Here is a 19,964-nt window from a genome sequence, read left to right as displayed (position 1 = left end):
AAGAAATGCAGGCAGTCGAGCTGAAAGCTGGCCTAAGGCCACTGGCTCCTGCGTAGGCAGGGCACCTTTGGGCAATCACAGAATCATAGATTGGAAGAGACCTTTAAAGGTCATCTAGTCCAACCCCGCTGAAATAAGCAGGGACATCTTCAACTAGATCAGGTTGTTCACAGCCCCATCCAACCTGACCTTGAGCACTTCCAGGGATGGGGCATCTACCACCTCTCTGGGCAAGCTGGGCCAGGATTTAACCAACCTCATAATAAAAAAATTCTTGCTTATATCTAGTCTAAATCTACCCTCTTAATTTAAAACTATTACCCCTTGTCCTATCAAAACAGGCCCTGACAAAAAGTTTGTCCCCATCTTTTTTGTAAGGCCCCTTTAAGTACTGGAAGGCAGCAATAAGGTCTCCCCAGAGCCTTCTCTTCTCCAGGATGAACAACCCCAACTCTCTCAGCCTGTCCTCATAGGAGAGGTGCTCCAGCCTCTGATCATTTTTGTAGCCCTGCTCTGGACCCACTCCAACAAGTCCATGTGTTTCTTGTGCTGAGGGCCCCAGAGCTGGATGCAGTACTCCAGGTGGGGTCCCATCAGGCAGAGTAGAGGGGCAGAATCACCTCCCTCGCCCTGCTGTGCACGCTGCTTTCGATGCAGCCCAGGATACAGCTGGCCTTCTGGGCTGCGAGTACACATCACCGGCTCATGTCCAGCTTTTCATCCACCATTACCCCCAAGTCCTTCTTGTCAGGGCTGCTCTCAATCCCTTCATCCCCCAGCCTGTATTGACTCCAGGGCTGCCTGACCCATGTGCAGGATCCTATACTCGGCTTTGTTGAACTTCATGAGGTTCACATGGGCCCACTTCTCAAGCTTTTCCAGGTCCCTCTGGCTGGCATCCTGTCCCTCAGGCGTGTCAACTACACCACTCAGCTTGGGGTTGTCTGCAAACTGGCTGAGGGTGCATTCAATCCCACTGTCCATGTCATTGATGAAGATATTAAACAGTACCGGTCCCAAAACGGAGGACCCCTGAGGGACACCACTTGTCACCAGTCTCCATCTGGACATTGACCTGTTGACCACTACACCCACTGGATGCAACCAATTCTTCAATCACCAAACAGTCCACCCATCAAATCCTTATCTCTCCAGTTTAAAGAGAAGGATGTGGTGGGGGGACCGTGTCAAAGGCCTTACCAAAGTCCAGACAGACAACACCTGTAGATCTTCCCTTATCCACTGATGTAGCCACTCCATCATAGAAGACCACAAGTCAGGCAGGACTTGCCATTGATGAAGCCATGCTGGTGGTCTCAAATCATCTCCCTGTCCTCCATGTGCCCTAGAATAGCTTCTAGGAGGATCCATTCCATGACCTTCCCAGGCACGGAGGTGAGGCTGACAGGCTGGTAGATCCCAGGGTCCTCAATTTTTAAAAATGGGTGCAACGTTTCCCTTTTTCCAGTCACCGGGGACTTCACCTGGCTGCCATGATTTTTCAAATATTAAGCAGATTGGCTTGGCAACTACATCAGCCAGCTCCCTCAGGACTCTGGGATGCACCTTGTCAGGTACTGGTTTTGCAGTACCATATTTTCACCTGCATAGGACACACCTCTGGTATCCTGCAACTCTCTGAAACTACTGTTTCCTCTGAATAACAGAAATTTTGGAAAGGACTGAGCAAACTATAGACAGGAGAGGGTAACTAGCAGGATCAGAGGCTGGGGAGCTATGGCAGGCGGGGTCCTAAGGCAGATATTTCTTGTATTACTTCCCCATGAGTACTGCCAGCACTTACTGCCGAACGTCAGGAGGCTCAGGAGATTATGTCTATTTAAAACAAATACTCCAAAGACTACAGGCAAAAAAAAATAAAATAATGCAGTACTCAAATTTATTCTATATGAAAATATTAATGTCCCAGTTCATTCCCAAATAATTAGAAACAAAGCTGACAACCAGAAAATATGGGATTTGAGTATCCACTGATTTGACTACATCCACAAAAAGCTTTAGCAGTTTTCAGAAGCTACTCAAAGCAGATTTGTTGACAACTGGGCTTAAATTACTTTGTATGACAGTAGAACAGCCATGTATTAAACAGAGACTGCTACACAGGAATTACTGAATTATCTCTGCGTAACAAGTTGTTCCAGTGATTTAACTTATCCTTTATCAGTTATTTCTTGGGTTTCTTTTTATTTTTCTTCCTTAAAATAACCTCATCAGTTATAATCTCGTCCATACTAACATCACGCAACCTGTGTTAACAATCCATTTTATTTCCATCAGTAAAGGCAAGTCCAAAATGTATCTTAGCAAACATGTGATGTAAAAAAAAAAACCTACTCATTGAGTTATTTAAGTGAAATATAACCTCAATAAATACCGACCAAAAAAAAATTTCCAAATTTACTATATAAAGAATCTAATGAAAGTCCTACAAGGGATTCTGGGAGGTCCCTTCCTGCTCATTTAAGGTAGACAAGGACCAGACCTTTGTGAAATGAACAGAAAGGTGGGCCTACGAGGCTGTCAGAAGCAAACCTTCAAATGCAAAGAAAATCTGGGAAAAGGCAAGTTCAAATCATCATTAGTCAGATATATTTTAATAGGTTGTGATTCTATGAAATTTGGTGGCCTCAGAGACTTAGAAACAAATCAAATCTTAAGAATTCAATAACTAAGTGCAAGCATCCCAATTCCGCTCTAATTTGCATAACATTTAGAAAAAGCAGAAGGTGACCTTGAGCTTGCACCACAGGAAATAGGTGGAGTAAATATTTTTCATTTGTCATCCCCTCTAATTAACTAAAAACGTCCACTGGAAGCAAAAGCAGATACATCCCTGATTGTCTAAAATTTTACATGTTTAATTTAAGACTAGCTTTCAGTCAGGAAAAGGCAACTACGGAACAGTCATATCTTCAATGAAGAGAAAACAGCAAGCAGAATGAAAGAATGGAAAAGTAATTATTTCTTAATTCAGCATATCATATTTCTCATTACCAAAAGAGGAGATGTGTTTCAGTAAAAGCTTTTACCTTTCTCACAATGACTTCCTGTGAATCCAGAAGGGCAGGCGCATTTGTTAGGGGCTACACAAGTTCCACCATATCTGCACCCCTCTTCACAGAATGCTGAAAAATAAAAGGAATATGTGGGTACTACTTAATTTTCTTAACATTTGCTATAGATTTGCAAGATACTAAGAAAAACATCTACACTCTAAGCAATCAACAGAATTCAACATATTAAAATTCAGTCCACCTGCAAACACAAAAAGAAGTAACTCACTTAAATGACATGAGGAAAAATCTCAGATTACACCGTAGGCAAACCACCTCACCAATAAAAGATTAATAACCATCTGGAGGAAGAAGAGAGGGGAAAATACAACATAAGATTTTAATGGGGCTGATCTTCTTTCAATTAGACCCAATATGAGTATTACAATTACAATGCTCTGGCGATCACAGAAAACAGACTGGTCAGACGGCGTTAACTTCTTTGCTTCTCACTTCTACCAAATACACTTTACTGAAACATTTGCAAACACCTAATATTTTCCTATTTTTTTAAAGTGTAAAGTACATTTTGCGGAATTGAGAAATGAAATAGGGTGAGGCTCATGACTGAAAACAGAGAAGGGCTCAACCAAATGATAAAGTTAAAGCCTCTGCTGGGGTGCGATTCTTGACAGAACAATACACAAGTACTTTAGAAGTGCATTTGTCCAATAAACAGGATTTGGAAACACATGATGGATCCCACACCTTTTCTTGCGAGCACTGTGTGGTGGTCCTCGCACTTATAGCAAGTTGAGCAGGAAGTCTACTAACTGTGCAAGAAGTATGCTTGCAGTTTCATGTTATTCTTTTTCTTTTCTTTTCATTGCGAGTGTACAAGGAGGGGAATTGAGGTCAGAGGAGGAAAGGAAATGACAAGCATCAGGACATGATCTAGTTTGCACTGTTAACTCGAGTAAGACCTTTGCTAAGACTAAGAGCAGGCCCTACCCACAACACACTCTCCACCCTCTCCTAGATATTTATTGAACTTCACAAGTTACTCGGTGGGTTTGACTGCACTTATGAGGGAAGTTACAATTAATATTTAAACAGCAGCTCTCTGCATCTAAGCTAATAACAGAATTGCAAAGTGTTTCCTGCAAGCTAAAATCACAGATGGAGAGTTGGCAAAGAGATGTTAAAAATGCTATGAAAAGGCTTAAAGTGCTAGATAACAGAAGAAATGTTTAAGATTTATTTTCCAATGCACTAAAAAGAAAAATAAAGCGAATAAAGTACTAAGCATTAAAAAGAATCTTTAACAATTGTTAACCACTTAGAAGCAAAAAAGCACATCATCATATCTCTTGACTGAATTGATAAATGGCCTTACTCGAAACATGTAATTTGTAGCATATCATACTACTTAATGGAGGATAACATGGTGAGAAAAATCACAGAATGGTTTAGATTGGAAGGGACCTTCAAGATCATCGAGTTCCAACTCCCCTGCCATAGGCAGGAATGTTGAAGTGGTTTAGAGAAGATGGTGGTAGAACATCATAAGTGCTCCTGCGACTGGCGCAAGGCAGTGGTGTGGAGAAAGCACGGTTCTTGCCCAGTAACACTTCCTGCTCATCAATCCACACACTCCATATGGGAATCTTCTGAAATGTATCTATGTTAAAACCAGTCAATTTTTACTGTATGGGAAAAAGAGAAATATGGGTTAAGAGTAGCATTTTGTGGGTTGGTGGGTTTTTTTGCATATAAATATTTGTAGAAAAGTGTAACTGTGCAGAAAGCTGAAAGTACTAGTACAAAATACAGCTGGAAAATATATGAAAAACATGATGAGACTCAAAAGATTCCCTCCGTAGCTTTTGAAAGAATGTTTGCTCATTTCTAGTCTCAGCATTCTCAGAGAAGGCGCAAGCTAAAGCCTCCATCTACATTTTTTCTGATTTGAAATTGAGAATAAGCAGGGACTTAAGTGAAGTAGTAATACATTTCTGTACAACATCAAAAGAATTAGAATTTGTGGCAGAGCAGATATAAAGGGAAAAAGATGAAAAATATTGGCAAAAATTGAATAGTTCATCAACAATATGTGCTGGGAAACAACTACACAGGGGTCTTAAAATAAAAAAAGTCATAAAGGGCCTAAAAAAATGAAAATGCTTATTGTCTATAGCAATCATGCATGTCTAATGAAAGTCATTAGAGCTAATGGGGATAGGTAGGTAAGAGGGCTTCACTCAGACAGAGCTCTCACGCACATTCTTTGCCACCATAACCAATACTGCCAACTTACTAATGTGAAACGTGCGCTTCTTAAAATAAATCCTATTCCTAGGTCTGCACAGTAAGGTGGTGTTTTCTTCTGTTCTCTTTTAAGATTACTGACAGAGAAAGGCTTATGAGACAGGGCTGGTCATGTAAAAGATTTTCCCATTAGTGCAAAAACTGTGTTCTGCCAGTGCAGCAGCCCCGTCTTGACAGGCACAGGCAGAGCCAAGTGTGCTATTCACATCTGGGAGAGAAAGCCTGGGACGCCTGCCATGGGTCAAAACCCCCTCTCTCTCCTCTATTCCGTCCTACATATCCGTATCAAAACATGCCTCCTGTACGCATATCAATATGTGCTAGCACTTATTTGTCGAGCACTTTGAAATTCCCCTATCCTTTAGGTATCACATCTTAGTAACTTCAAAAAAAAAAAATATCTGTATAAGGATACCCTGAAGAATTGCTCTACTACAGCCGCTGTAAGAAGGGACTCTCTACTGCCCAGTGCATGAGGAGGCAGCCAGGCACTAACTTGTTATATGGATGTCGGAGAGAGGATGGGATTGGGGAAGAAGCTGGGCAATGGCTGTAGAAGGAAAGAATTCAAACCTCCTTTTCAATTTTTGCAGAAGCTGAAAGGTCCTCTGCAATACAGACTGACTGTGCTTGTCTTTGTTGCTCAGGCTTTGGTGGATTTGGGGGAGGTGGTTCATTCTTGTATTTTTATGCAAGAAAAGAAAACCCCAAAGAAGAGTGCCAGAATTATACAGCTGTTCCCCAAATGGTTCTCCTACAAGTCCTCTAATTCCTACATTGTAGGCTTGCAGGAAGTGGGAACATCAAAACCACAAATCTCAGAATGTAGTTACAAAATCAAAATGTTTGTCTAAAGGCTACTTTCCTTAGCTGCTAGAAAAAGAGCTAACAGTATTATATGCAGTACCGATAGCACTACTCTGAATTTTAAGAATGCTCAATACCTCTAATAATAGGAACTCAGTTTCAATTGCTAGCAATTTTACCAACCTTCACTTATTTGAACTATTTTCTCTAATAGTTCTGCCTGCGGCTGAAGCCTTTTAGAACGTTTTATCAAAATTCATTCATTTAGAACAATGAGTTTTTTCCTTTACACCCGTAGCAGAAGAGCTTAATTAAGTAAAATCTTCACATCACTCTGTACCTATGCCTTATGGACAAGAGGACCCCACAGGGAGAAGCTCAGTGACTGAATAGTAAATCAACAGGAGTGTCCATGTTCTCATGAAACTACCTGCTTCAGTGCTTATGCTTTGTTATGTGTCTTACGGGCTGCGGGATCTAAGACTTCCATTGTGGTTTACATCTATCAAAAGCAAAACTCTACTGGGGAGAGGGGGACGATGGGGGACAACACACCCCCACAGAACTAGCAGTTATAAACCTTGATTGCAGACTCCCTCCCAACTCAGAGAAAGTTAACACATGAAGGATAAATCGTGGCTGGATGGTATTTTGCTAATGGATTCCCATTAACAGAGATCCTTTCTCTGAAATTATTTGCAGGTTGGCAACCTTGTTGAAAAAGAGAATGGTTACTGAATTTGCAATAAAAGTTTTATCAGGAGAATTAAGTGAAGATGCCATTAGGGTAAAGCCTACGAGGGTAAATTTCCATTATTAAGAGTCTTATTCAGTATTCCATATGTAAAAGAAACTGAATCTATTGATTTCAGGAGGCATCTGCCAAAGTGAACAGATCTCTGTAATGCTAAACAGACCTCTTCCTCCAAAATAAAAGCTTTTATCACATAAAAACCTTTCCTATATAGACATAACTTCCCTGCAGAGGAGTAGTTTTATTTTTGGCGCATGTCCTCTTTGATGATGCATCTGTAGAGAATGGAAACAGCCGAAATGATAAATCTGCTGGCTACGTCACTTTTGTGATAATGTTGACAGGACAGGAGAGTGTCACTGTGGAGCTCCACAAAGAGCAGCATGAAAGTACCCCCAAACTTGACACCGTGCTCCTGGACACGCACAACCTGCACACCCACTGCTTACGTGTTTATGGAGTACAGTTTCTTTTCCTCTGTCCAGTTAAATAGAGTTATCTCCTCTCCCACAGAGGCTATTATGGACATCCCCAGGAAGGAAAAGAAGGTAGCAGAGCGAGAGTCTCTCTGAGTGGAAGGTGGGGAATCTGTCTGACATTTTTGAAAGTTCCTTTTGTTCTTCCCTAGATGTAGGCAGCAATGAGCAAGAGAGCCTGTGGGAGGGAGGCATGCCAACAGCAGCTTCAAATATTTTGTACTGTCTGTTACTGAAAACTGTAGTCTCTTTTTAGCCCCACTACTGACAAGACTCAGGGAAAGCTGGACAGTCTGGGTTTCAGCCTCCTTTCCGACAGAGCGGAAGGAATTTCCCCGATATTCTAATTTTTTGTATGGTAGGACAGTACAATACTTCACTGTGCTACTATAGGAAAGCAAGTACTGTAGGGTGGAACTCTCATGTTGAGCAAATACCTCTTACTTCCAAGTGTAATACAGTAATGATTACAAAGTAAAATATTTACATTTGCAAATATATAAAAATATGTTTTATTAAAACACAAAGAAAAACAAGTAATTAACCTACAAATTTAAAGGAAAGTCACTTGACTATGAACAGACACAGGTGTCACCTTACCAAATAAATCACATACACATCAAATATTATTTCTTGATATACAAAAAATTAAATTTTCTATAAAGCTACAATAAAACATCACAATTTTAGTACTACTGTTGCATTTGTATTTTATAAAATTTCATATACTGAGATATATTTATTAAATGCACCCTTTAATAAGCTCATTTCTTGATGTTTCCCCGGTACAGCATAATCCATGCTTTTAGAGCTAAATATATTACCCGCTACGATGTCACCATAGACATATAATATGACCTGCTGTAATGCAACCATAGCTATTAACATACTGTACCTCCTTCTTTTCCCTTTATCCTATCTGCCCATTATCTTTCAAAAAGGGAGACTCAATTAAAATAGAAGCACTTTATTTATTTAGAGTTCATCTTCTCCCATTTGAGATTGAGCAAATTCTCTAATTCCGAGAATTTGAGCTCAGAAGCAACTGACTGGAATTCTGTCCAGTGGATATCCCTGTTTCCTCTTCATGTCAGCACCGCCAATAGGTAAAACACACCAATGTTTTAAGACCATCTGTACAATTTGTTTACTAAGCAGCTGACCTCTTCAACTTGACAGCACAGAGAGATGGAAGAGCTTCAAAAGCGAGTACCTTAGCAGTGGGGACTTTTGGCTTCTTCCACTGCTTTTCTCTCCCTCGTGACTTTCCCTGTTTCTTCTTTAGTCAAGGTAAAAAAAAAAACAAAACAAAAAAAAAACCCAAACACCAAAAAAAAAACCCAACAGCGTTGCAAAAAATAGTTCCAATTAGTATCAAAAGGAACACCACTGCAGAAAAAGGTAAAATGTATACCATAGCTTGCGTAAGAGCAAAGAATATTGCAATACCAAAAATGCAAACTCCTACCCCCCCTTATTAGAGGGAAGACCAGCTCTTAATTAAAGAAGGAAAACACAGTTTTGTTCAACGGGGTATACCATATGTGCTTATATGGGCCAAACCTGCACCTACTCCTGTATTACACTAGGTTTGTCACAGACAAAGCCAACCCCTAGCACGTTTTGGAAACAAGGTACTCCACAGCTTGTGAGGACAACGGCAGCGCGGAGCAGCCATTAGCTTGTTCTGCAGTGGCAACTGCAATGCAGCTCAAGAGAAGACCGTGTCCTTCAGGCAGCAGCTTCTATCGTGTAGTAGCGAACAAGTAACCTGCAGCTTTTCTACGTTTTGGCCCAAAGTTCTGGGTACTCACGTTCACCCCAAACTAGCTGGAAGCTGGCCTCACGTGTATGCGTCAGCTTCGGTGGGTGTTAAATACCTACAGCGCAGGGCGTAAATTGTACTTCATGATCAAATACAGCAGCAGGTATACTGCCAATGCTGCCCTAGAATTAGACCTACAGCAGTTTTCTAAAATACTGGAATCCAAAGGGACTTCAACCAACACTTTTACTTGCTCAAAGATTACGTACCGACACAGGGAGCTAAGGGGAAATAAATAAATAAAATAAAAAACAAAACAAAACAAACAAAAGTGGACAAATCCATCCTTTATAAGTGTTCACCACGGGCTCTTCGTGCTGCGTTCCCTACCCAAAACTCAAACCACAGCCCCTCCTGGTCACTGCCTCGGCAAGCACCATCCTCTCTCGGCATCATCTTTGCTCAACCTTGTAAATCAGGACGTGTCTGGAACTGCTGCACTGGGTAGCGTAAGAGAGAAAGTCATGCTGGTTTCTCTTGTACTTCTGAAATGCTTTTTTAACAGATTTATTTTCAACAGGGCAGTCAGTAAAATGACCATGAAGTCCACTGGTATGTGGCCAGACTCAAAGACTATATGCCTGTCACGTGAAAAAAAGGGAGGTTCAGGAAAAGCAAGGAAGGGGTCAGGCACAGACTGCCTGGGTAAACAAAAACTTGCAGCTTTAGAAAAGCGATGGGCTTAGCTGAACTATACAAGCAATTTGATAATCAATTGATGGAAAGACCACAATTTCATTAGCTGATTGAATTTACTCAGCCAAGTACTCACAAGGTCACAGTTGATAACAATCCAACTATGTAAGCCAAACACCAGAATAATCAGATGATACCAGTTGCTGGTTTAGAGGACAGCTGAGAAAGTAAGGAGAAAGCACACAGACAAAATAAGGGACCAGCAGAGGTTCTGCTCTTTTTCCCTGTACTCAAGTGTGACGCTATCATCTATAAAAGTACAAAACTCTTCTTGGTTCAGTGAACTACATCCATTGGATACAGGGTGCGACTTATTTAACACAAAGTCTGCCAAATGCCACTGGAGTCCTTTTACAGCCGGCTGGAGTCAGCGAAGGACAAATCTGGCAGCAATGAACTTTGGGCAAAAGAACTGTCCTGGAAAATTTTCATCCCCCATGTTGGAGCAGGAAGGGGAGTGCGGGTCCGTCTGGCAATCAAGACGTGAACATATCTGAGACTGGAAGACAAATCCTTAGCTGGGAAGTTCATCACCTTTGTGAGTGGCTTCCAACCTAATTTATGCTTCAGATTTTATGTGTGGTATGTATGAGGGCTTAGTTCCCTTCAGGAAGAGCCTATAAATCTCAGGCCTTCTAACAACTGATTGTAAAGTTATTATGCCTGATTTATATTTCTAGAGATTTTGTGTATAAGAGGTACTTTACAAATGTAATTAGCATAATAGCTGCCTAGTGTAGTCAAAATTCCAAATCCTGGTAGTGCAAAACTACTAGTTAGTGCTAAGTCTGAACAAAGATCAATGCACTCAGAATTAAGGTTTGGAGATGGGGTGTTTTCAAAGCACTCGGAAAAACATGAAGGAATTCTTTCAAATTTGGGAGGCAACACACAGTGAGAGGAAAGGAAAAAGGGCAAAACAGAAAAGTACCTGGAAGGATTATAAAGAATAATGTATCAGGAAGAAATGATGTCAAAGATAGCGGCTACAGGCGTACATGCATACCGTGTGTGAGCTTTGTGTGTGTGTATATTTGCATATTATATAGTATTTATCAAAGTGGTGAACTAATATTGCAGAGTTTGTCACTGGGTTATTTTAGTTGATGTAGCAGTGAATCTTTTCAAGCACCCAGTGCTCTGTCATACAGCACTTGCAAAATTAAGATTAAGGTGAATTTGGAAGGCTGAGCATATCTCTCTCAGAAGGCACTGAACCCTTAGCACTGGGCCCTTTCTTTGCTGTTATATGATGTTAAATTCTCCTGGTGCTCGGTGTTTTGCTTGACAGATACGCAATCGAGTTGTAGCCATTTGTACGCAAGAAGGGGGCCGTTCATCTGGATGCTTTCAGGGTGAGCTCAAGTGCTGAAGATGCTGGGTTTTTTTGAAAAATGAAACATCAACACCTTAAAATTAGTACAATGAATCACAGTGATAAATAGTCATAATTTCCTCTGTATTACCCCAATAATGGAACTTAGTTTTGAATGTGTAAGTTATCCACCTTGATTAATGCACGTTCTCCTAATATCTTTTCTAATGAACAAACAAGCTATATTTTATTAAATTAATTCAGAAAGCATACTGAATGGTCAGAATCTGCCCTTTCTGCTTTATTGGTAAAAAGACATATGAAACACTCATTGATGTCAAGCCTATTTTATGGCTCTGAGGACAGATATGTGACAATTTTCTAAAATGTATATAAAAAGATCAATAGAAGCAGTAAGAGACAAAAGTAATATAATAAAATTTGCCCTGTGATATATTACCCTTTTGAAAGCATCTCTCGCATCCCCAGATGATTCTGTGCTAAATAAATATTCTTGTTGCGATTTTAGTGCCCTGCTTCCTCAAGGCTAGACTCTCCAATATTTTTGGCGCGCCGTTTTAAGCCAACTGCAGCTGTCTGTCTAGTAACCTAATAGTAAGCATGACAAAATAGGGCAGAACACTTCTTCCACAAACCAACTCAACATCATCTTTCAAAATTCATTTGAACAGTTAAACCTGTAAAACCAAAATGAAATTTACTTTGAGAAGTGACACGACGTATCGTAGCACTGGAGTTTTTCTTTGCACCACATCAGTGGGCTTACTATACTCCCTTTTTCTTTTAACAAATGGGTATAAAATAATTTATATTTACAAACGCAACAAATATAATTTTCTGTATTTTAATTTCAAGTTCAGTGGAGTTAACAAAACAAATCAGACAGAAGAACACTTTACTAAAACCAGCAATCATTACAAAGCAAGAAAGAGACGGTGTGAAACTTCTGGCCTCCTTCCACTTTGGCTGTGATATCGTGAGCCACAGTCCCTTTAGAAATCAGTTATGCTTAATCAATCTTAATTTAAGGATAAAGAAGCGTGTTCTAGAGTCACAATAGAAGCATTTTCCCTTACCTGATCTATTATCACAATGTTAGAAAGACCTTGATTCAAATCCCATTGAACTCATTGGAAAAAAACCTGAATTCAATAGACAATGGATGCAATCTTAGGTCTGTTTGACCTTAGTACAGGATATGGAATACATAGAAATAGTTTTCTAGCTGTGTGTGTTTTGGCCTTCCAGCCCATACAAATGCACTCCAGACACCTTCAGCACAAGACTAGCTGGATTCTACCCTAATGTAACATCTATACAGTCTTTAAAAAATTCTCTCTTCTTGCTTTGCCCTGTAGCACTGATAGGTGCCTTCACCAACAAAACACAAGTCTGTTTACCTGGAAGAAACATTCTCTCTCAGTGTGAAAGATGTACTATATATTGCATAATGAAAAGCTACCTAGCATCCTCAAATAATCGTACGTTATAAAAATGCCAAAATGTTGAATAAGCTGTAAGAAAAATATGCCTAAAACGTTAATAAAACATTATTTTACGGCAATTCTCTACACGAGGAACACTATCATTTGAAATTAGAATGAAACTTTAGAAAGCATTTTTAGTTGTGGCTGGAAGCCAGCATGTTGCTTGGGTGCAGTCATACCCTCTACAGTGTTACATTCAGCAACATTTTTTTTTTGGAAGGTTGCTGATACCTTATTGCAAGCACAACAGTTGAAACTGAAAACAGATACTTGTTTTGGTAACTGCGCAAAATATGCAACAGCAAATCAAGGAATTATTGACAACATTTAGCTATCTTATGATGACATTACTGGGAGGGAGAAGAAGAAAATCGGAAACAAAATGGCAATGGGTTTTTCTGGTCTGGATCACGGATGAATAACTCATAAAGATATTAAGACACCTTAAGCAGTGTATCTTTAAACTAGCACACTAAAATTTAGGTGTTATCTATCATTGACTTAATATTATACTTCTGGTATGCTGCAAGTCACAGCTACAGTGCTATCTCTAAGAACATTTTCTAATGGGCTTTTGCACCATCTTTTAAATCACACTAATTCTGTCAAGACACTCCACCCAAAATAAAATGCCCTTTTCAAAGCACGATTGCCTTCTATTGACCAACACCAGAAGGATGGGAATTGACAATTCCAGACATCAGAGTACTGCGACTACACAACAGGAAGGGTGAAGCTTTCGGAGCTCATCCACAATACCCAACCTTCACTCTTTATCAAGAAAGATGCCATGTTAGATATAGACATTTCCCCATTATGGAACAGAATAAAGAGTTAATCACAATTTACACACTCTAGCTTACCTTGCAGTCTCTAACAGATAAAGGTTTGAATTCACTAAAGACACTGCCAAGAAGGCAATCAAGAGATGAAAAGCCCTGTATCTCAACAGCAATGCCCCAGGGCATTCTGTCTCATTCAAATCAAGTTTATATAAGGGAAAGAAAGAGTAACAAAGAAAACAATGAAGGTGGGGCTGGAGAGGTGGGGGAAGAGAGATTTAAACACACTGCTAAAACATACCACACTAAATAATGGATTCTCTTAGGTCCAGATAACTTTTGCACTCTTCTACACTTCTTCTGACCTTTGTGTTTCTTGGATTACAAAGGGAATGCAAATAACTATTAATGGGACACAATTGATCTCAGTGCTTATCTACATTTTAAATCAGGAAGTTTTTCAGTAGCTAAAATATTACTACACAAGTAGAGTTTTCGCAAGGAAGAAAAAAAAAAAAGAAAGAGTAGATTTCTGGCAATTATTTTCATTTTCCCAGTGGCAAAAGACACATTCACCTCAACATCTGGATTTACCTAAAATGATCTGACCAAGTAAGTTTTATTCTGAAGTATAAGGCTCACCCTGAAGAAAAGAGAATAAACTTCAATATTTTGACTTATCCGAGTGCACCACCAGATTTTTCAATAGTAAAAAAAAGAAACACTGAAAAGTGATATTTTTCTCACTGTTACACAGCGTCATGGTTTGGGCTGGGATGGGGTTGACTCTTGCTAGCAGCTGGTGCGGCGCTATGCTTTGGGTTTGGGATGGGAATAGTGTTGGTAGCGCACCAAGATCTTTGGTTGTTGCTGAGCAGTCACGGCCTTTTCTGCTCCTCACACCGCCCCGCCAGCGAGCAGGCTGGGAGCGCACAAAAAGTTGGGAAGAGACCACAACTGAGCTAATGTCATAGGCGCCATATGTCATGCTCAGCTCATCTAAAGCTGGGAGAAGAAGGAGGAAGCACGGGACATTTGGAGTGATGGTGTTTATCTTCCCAAGTAACCGTTAGGTGTGATGGAGCCGTGCTTTCCTGGAGATGGCTGAACACCCGATTGCTGATGGGAAACAGTGAATGAATTCCTTGTTTTGCTTTGCTGGTGTGTGTGGCTTTTGTTCTACCTATTAAACTGTCTTTATCTCAACCCAGGAGGCTTTTTTTTTTTGCCCTTTCTCCTCCTTTTCTCCCTACCCTTCTGGGGGTAGATGGGAAGGGGGGAGGGGGCGAGCTGCTGTGTGATCCTGGTTGCAGGCTGGGATTAAACCACAACACACAGAAATTTCAGTCTAAAGGCAGAGATGGCTTTTGCTCAAGCTGGTATGGCAGCAGGTGTGATACGCATCACCATCAGCCTTATAATCATCATAATACGTTGCTTTTACATAAATCCTTTCATCTCAAGCTTTTACAGATTATGAACAATTAAGCCTTACAACCCCCCAGCGAGGAAGACGCATTAAGAACCCGAACCTGCCAGGCACTTTTTCAGAACAGAGTTAACTACAGAAATATAATTTAATAAAGAACACATTTAACAAGTAAGAGCAGAAAAGCAAATATAATCTTTGTGTATATAATCTTTGACTGAGCCAAGAGCATTTTAGAAACCCAAGGGGCCACACTCTCTGCTAGTGTCAATTAGTAAATCTATACCAATTTACACAGCCCCTAAATTCTTAAGCTACAAGACTCTGAGGAGTACATGCTCTGTCACAATTTATAAGACCATACTGCTGACTCTTGTCCTTATGTATACACACAATGACACAAACATTTTAGCTAATATTTAGAAAGCATGCACAACGTTGACTTAAGTTTCTGACACCTGTTCCCTCTCTCTGCTATTTTTTTAATAGAGAACCCACTGGGTAGTAACACGTTGAGGAATGGTAAAGGGAAAGGAAGATGAACTATAGATTCGCAGTTGCTTCTTACAGAGCAACGCCACCTTGGTCACAAATCTCACTTCAACGATGCTGCATCCGTGTGCTCTGTCTTTTGCCGTATGGGCCCCATCACGATGTCATGTGCCTCACGAAATCAAAGGAATGAAAAATCTCTGCCACTGCCTTGAGCCTGTCTTAGAGGTGCTGGAACTTTTCAAGAGCACAATACTTAAAGCTTGGCGCGTCTGGCCAAAATTTTCTTCCCCGATGCATGCAAAACGTTCCAGATAGCGTGTGTTTGCCTCACAACCTGTTAATAGCGCTGCAGTAGCGCCACAGAGCATATGCCATACAGATTTTTTTAGTACTTTGGATTCACTTAGAATGATAAGGTTCAACATAAACGTAAAATATCCTTCTTATGCTCTAATCTGCTAACGGTACACAGTATATTCTTAATGTAGGAAAAAAAATAAAGCACCATAAATGGCAGCCATAATCCTTCCATCAAGTACAGTGCATGTTCCTAATGGAATATGTTTTCAAAACAGATTTCCAGTACCACCTTCTTACAATATCATTTTACAATGTTTAGTTTGCAAAAATTGACTACAGGAATAGTTGCTTTATTGCTCGGCAATGCAACATTTAATTTTATGGTGCATTGAATGCATTTCTCTTAACAGATGTATCAGTTCCCTGATATCACGACTAAACTGCTTCATACCCATTAAATGCTGTATGGGGAAGTAGCAAAACTACAATGTTTATTTTTGTTGTTGTAGCACACACTTCTACTTGCTCATAACATCATGCTTCCCTGAATAACAACAAATGGCTTTGCCTGCTCTTAGCAGACTTGAACGTGTGCATACCATATATGTTCTTACAGACCTGTTATGGTTTTGCCCCAAAAAAAGTCTCAGTTACATCTCCTAAAATGGAGAAGAATTACAAGCATTTGGAGATAAGAAAATACTGAAAAATAAATAAATGTAATATTATTTCACATTATTATCTAATATTATTCCACAAAATGAAATTCAGTCTTTGGCTTGGGAGAGGTCAGCCTCCTTCCCAAATTGGGGTTTAACATCCCATTTAATTACATCCAGACAAAAAAAAACCCCAACTTTGCTCTATGTTCGGAAAATTTTAGAACGGAGAGAACATAAGTTAATTGCAATATTCCCTGACTAAATTCAGGGAAAAAAAAAAAATCACATGTGTGTGTGTTTCACAGTTCTTAGAAATGAACTACTTTGGGGATCTACCACAGCCACACAGCAGTTGTACCACCGCGCAGTCCCTGGCAGACACCATACTAACAATAAGGCTTAAGAAGTGACCCGGAGGAAGACAGAGTCGCAGTTACATGACACGATTTGTGGAAATTCTTTCTGTATAAGTTGTGACATGAAAGAAGGTAAGATTCATTTAATTGTTAGCTTTTCCAGCTGCCTGCTGTCACTGGCTTCTATAAAGGAGAGTGAGGCAGTTTTGAAAACAGTTACTTTTTCTGCACATGGATGTTTCTGTTCTCTATATTGCTCAAACGGAGGGTTTCTGCAATCTGATAACAGCAGCTCTGGCAGGTGATGAGCTCCTGACTTGAGAAAACAGCAACAATCTTAACCCCCTCACGTCATGCCCTTCAATGCAGCTCAATGGAGCTTCCATAGGTTTCACTAAAATCTTTGATCTAAAAATAGGCTTAGAAAACATATTCTTTGAATCTACAAGTATCATCTTAAAAGAACAAGCAAATGAGCTCCACAAAGCACGCGTTCTTTGAAACAAGTCAGAAATAGAAGGAGTAATTTCTGTGAGAATAAATTCACTTAAAATACTGATTCAAGCACCAACAGACAGCTACAGAGGAAATATGTGAAGATGAAAAGAAAATTATTAGATTTATGTATTGATGCAACGGCATCTTCAAATATTTCAGTGCTGTGAGCAATCAGAAACTGGACTAGAAAGGAAACGACTTCAGGTCATTTCTATTTTATCTATCCAGTGTAAATGACACTAAAGGAGAAGGCACTTTCCAATGCAATGGTGCAATATTTTGGTACTCGGGTCCATATTAAAATGTCACTCATCAAGTACAAGAAATACAGCAATGCTACACCATGATTGTTTAAATCATCATAAACAAAATACATTGTAGTATGTTCTCTCGTGTAGTAGATAATCTTCATATATCTCACTGGAGATCAGTGTATACGAAGCATAACTGTAAACAACAGTTCGCTTAACACCAAGTGTATTACTCAAGCCAAGAATGAGATACAGATGTGCGGCATGGAGACATATCAGACACAACAGTTTTGTTTATTTTGAAGACAGTCATGTTTCAAATTACACATGTGCTAAGCTTAAAACATACCTAAAAATGGCAGGTAGAAAATGAAATCAAAGCAGCAGCACCACCAGCACTTAAGTATTCTATTGCCTCACTAATACTAATGCCACAGCAGAGTAAAGAAACCCTTTGAAATCACTTTAGATCCATTCAAAAAAAAAAAAAAAAAAAAAGGAGATTTTCAAACATGAAAATAAAAGTCCTGAAATCTTAAACTCGGAATGTTCTCACACAATTGGCTGAGTACAGAAGTAATTTCTGTTTAAAGACATTTTTTGAGTCAAATAAGGTTTGACCTTTAAAAAAAAAAAGTGTGGTTTCACTGAGCAGCAATCAAGCAGCCATCTCTAATGTACACTGACAAACAAGTCAAATTGTGGGGAAAAGATGCTCTCTGAACAGCTCTGTGAAGCTTTCTATTGTTATGTTGCTGCTGTTTTCTTTTCTCCGCCAAAAAAAATTCTTAGTAAAATTACTAGGTTTGTTCTACACTATGAATAATACTGCATACCAAAAGGAAATAAAACTCTTAGAATGTATATAATCAGTCATTAATAGCAAACAAATACTACTGCTGCTGGACAGTATCAAAAGAATGTTGTCCTGTTGTTACGTAAACAGAAAACTTTACAGAAAAATATACACTGGGCAGAAAGCAAGCGGGTTCAGAGGAGGCAATGATGATCAGAGGGATTGAACACCTCTCCTATGAAGACAGGCTGAAAGAGTTGGGGGTGTTCAGCCTGGAGAAGACAAGGCTCCGTGGAGACCTGGGAGCCCCTTCCAGTACTTAAAGGGCGCCTACAAGAAAGATGGAGAGGGACTTTTTACAAGGGCGCATAGTGATACAACAAGGGGTAATGGTGTCAAACTGGAAGAGGGCAGATTTAGATTAGATATCAGGAAGAAATTTTATACGATGAGGGTAGCGAGACACTGGCCCAGGCTGCCCAGAGAAGCTGTGGCTGCCCCATCCCCGGAGGTGTTCAAGGCCAGGTTGGACGGGGCTTGGAGCAACCTGGGCTGGTGGGAGGTGTCCCTGCCCATGGCAGGGGGGGTGGAACTGGATGATCTTCAAGGTCCCTTCCAACCCAAATCACTCTATGATTCTATGATTCTGGTTAAAATGAGTATTGTTCCTGGGTGCACTACAGCTGCCAGGTCAAGATTGCTGGAGCTGACATGTCATTATTAAGCCAGAATTCTGGGGATCAAGCAGGCATCAAACGGGCTTAAGGAAAGCAATGGACAGCAGCGCCAAAAATTTGCAGAGAGATATCTACTGCACAGGAGTGCACAGCTTGATGGGTTTGTGGTTCCTCTCTTCTGAAAGGCAACAGGAGTATAAAGTCATCTATTTATCCTCAGAATAGTTAACGTCAGCAACAGGGCAAGATTCCTCAGACTGCCATGCCTGTAACATACTGCCAAACACCATTACATCTATCTAAAATAAGCCATTTAAATTGTGGTCTATATGGCACATTAGTCAGCATAGTAATTCTCAAGCTCTAAGGGGTTGACAGAACATCAAAAACTATAGGGTAAGATAAAGAGCGCGTTTCTTACGGTGGAGTATCAGATACAAATACTGGGATTTTGCTATTTCCATTAAAAAGCTCTGCTTTTTAAGGATCCACAACCACATTTACTTAATTGACCAGTATCAAGGCATTTAAATACACATTTAAGACATTAAGAAGCTGAACAAAGATACTTAAGGGAGAATTGATTTTTGTTCTTTCGAAAGAAAACATAAAGGAATAAAATAATTCTGTATCAGTTAGATACTCAAGGGAATTCAGCCTAAGTCATTCACCTATCGCTTTGTATCTTGTTATTGTTGAATAAATCAACAAATCCAGCATCACAATACAATTTTTACAGTGACTTATATCTACCTTTATCTGTATTGTGCCACTGAGAAGGTACTTCAGTGAGATGGGAACGTTTCTCAGAGATGCATATGAAGTTTGGTGAAGCAAATGAGATTACAAGACTCGCCACGTGCAAACTTGTAAGTAATCTGCATCAAACTAAAAATGTTGTGACAGACCAGGAGGAAGACAAATAAACAAGGTATCCCATGGGAACAATAAACACTCAAAACATCCAGACAAAATGTGATACTATTCACTCATGA

The 19,964-nt window shown here is 39.9% G+C and overlaps 1 protein-coding gene across 1 annotated transcript in view; it reads right to left on the bottom strand.

Moving 5' to 3' along the window:
- The window catches only part of NELL1 (NEL-like 1 (chicken)), a 295,750-nt gene that overhangs the window by 67,002 nt on the left and 208,784 nt on the right, over window positions 1-19,964 (bottom strand). The window contains exon 15 of the mRNA XM_009886260.1: window positions 3,051-3,146. Coding sequence (XP_009884562.1) covers window positions 3,051-3,146 — 96 coding nt within the window. The remainder of the gene's footprint in view (window positions 1-3,050; window positions 3,147-19,964) is intronic.

This window comes from Charadrius vociferus, unplaced genomic scaffold (assembly GCF_000708025.1).
Source record: "Charadrius vociferus isolate BGI_N301 unplaced genomic scaffold, ASM70802v2 scaffold115, whole genome shotgun sequence".
Classification (NCBI taxonomy): domain Eukaryota; kingdom Metazoa; phylum Chordata; class Aves; order Charadriiformes; family Charadriidae; genus Charadrius; species Charadrius vociferus.
Note: the sequence above shows the minus strand (reverse complement) of the source record. Positions and strands in the feature narration are given on the sequence as shown.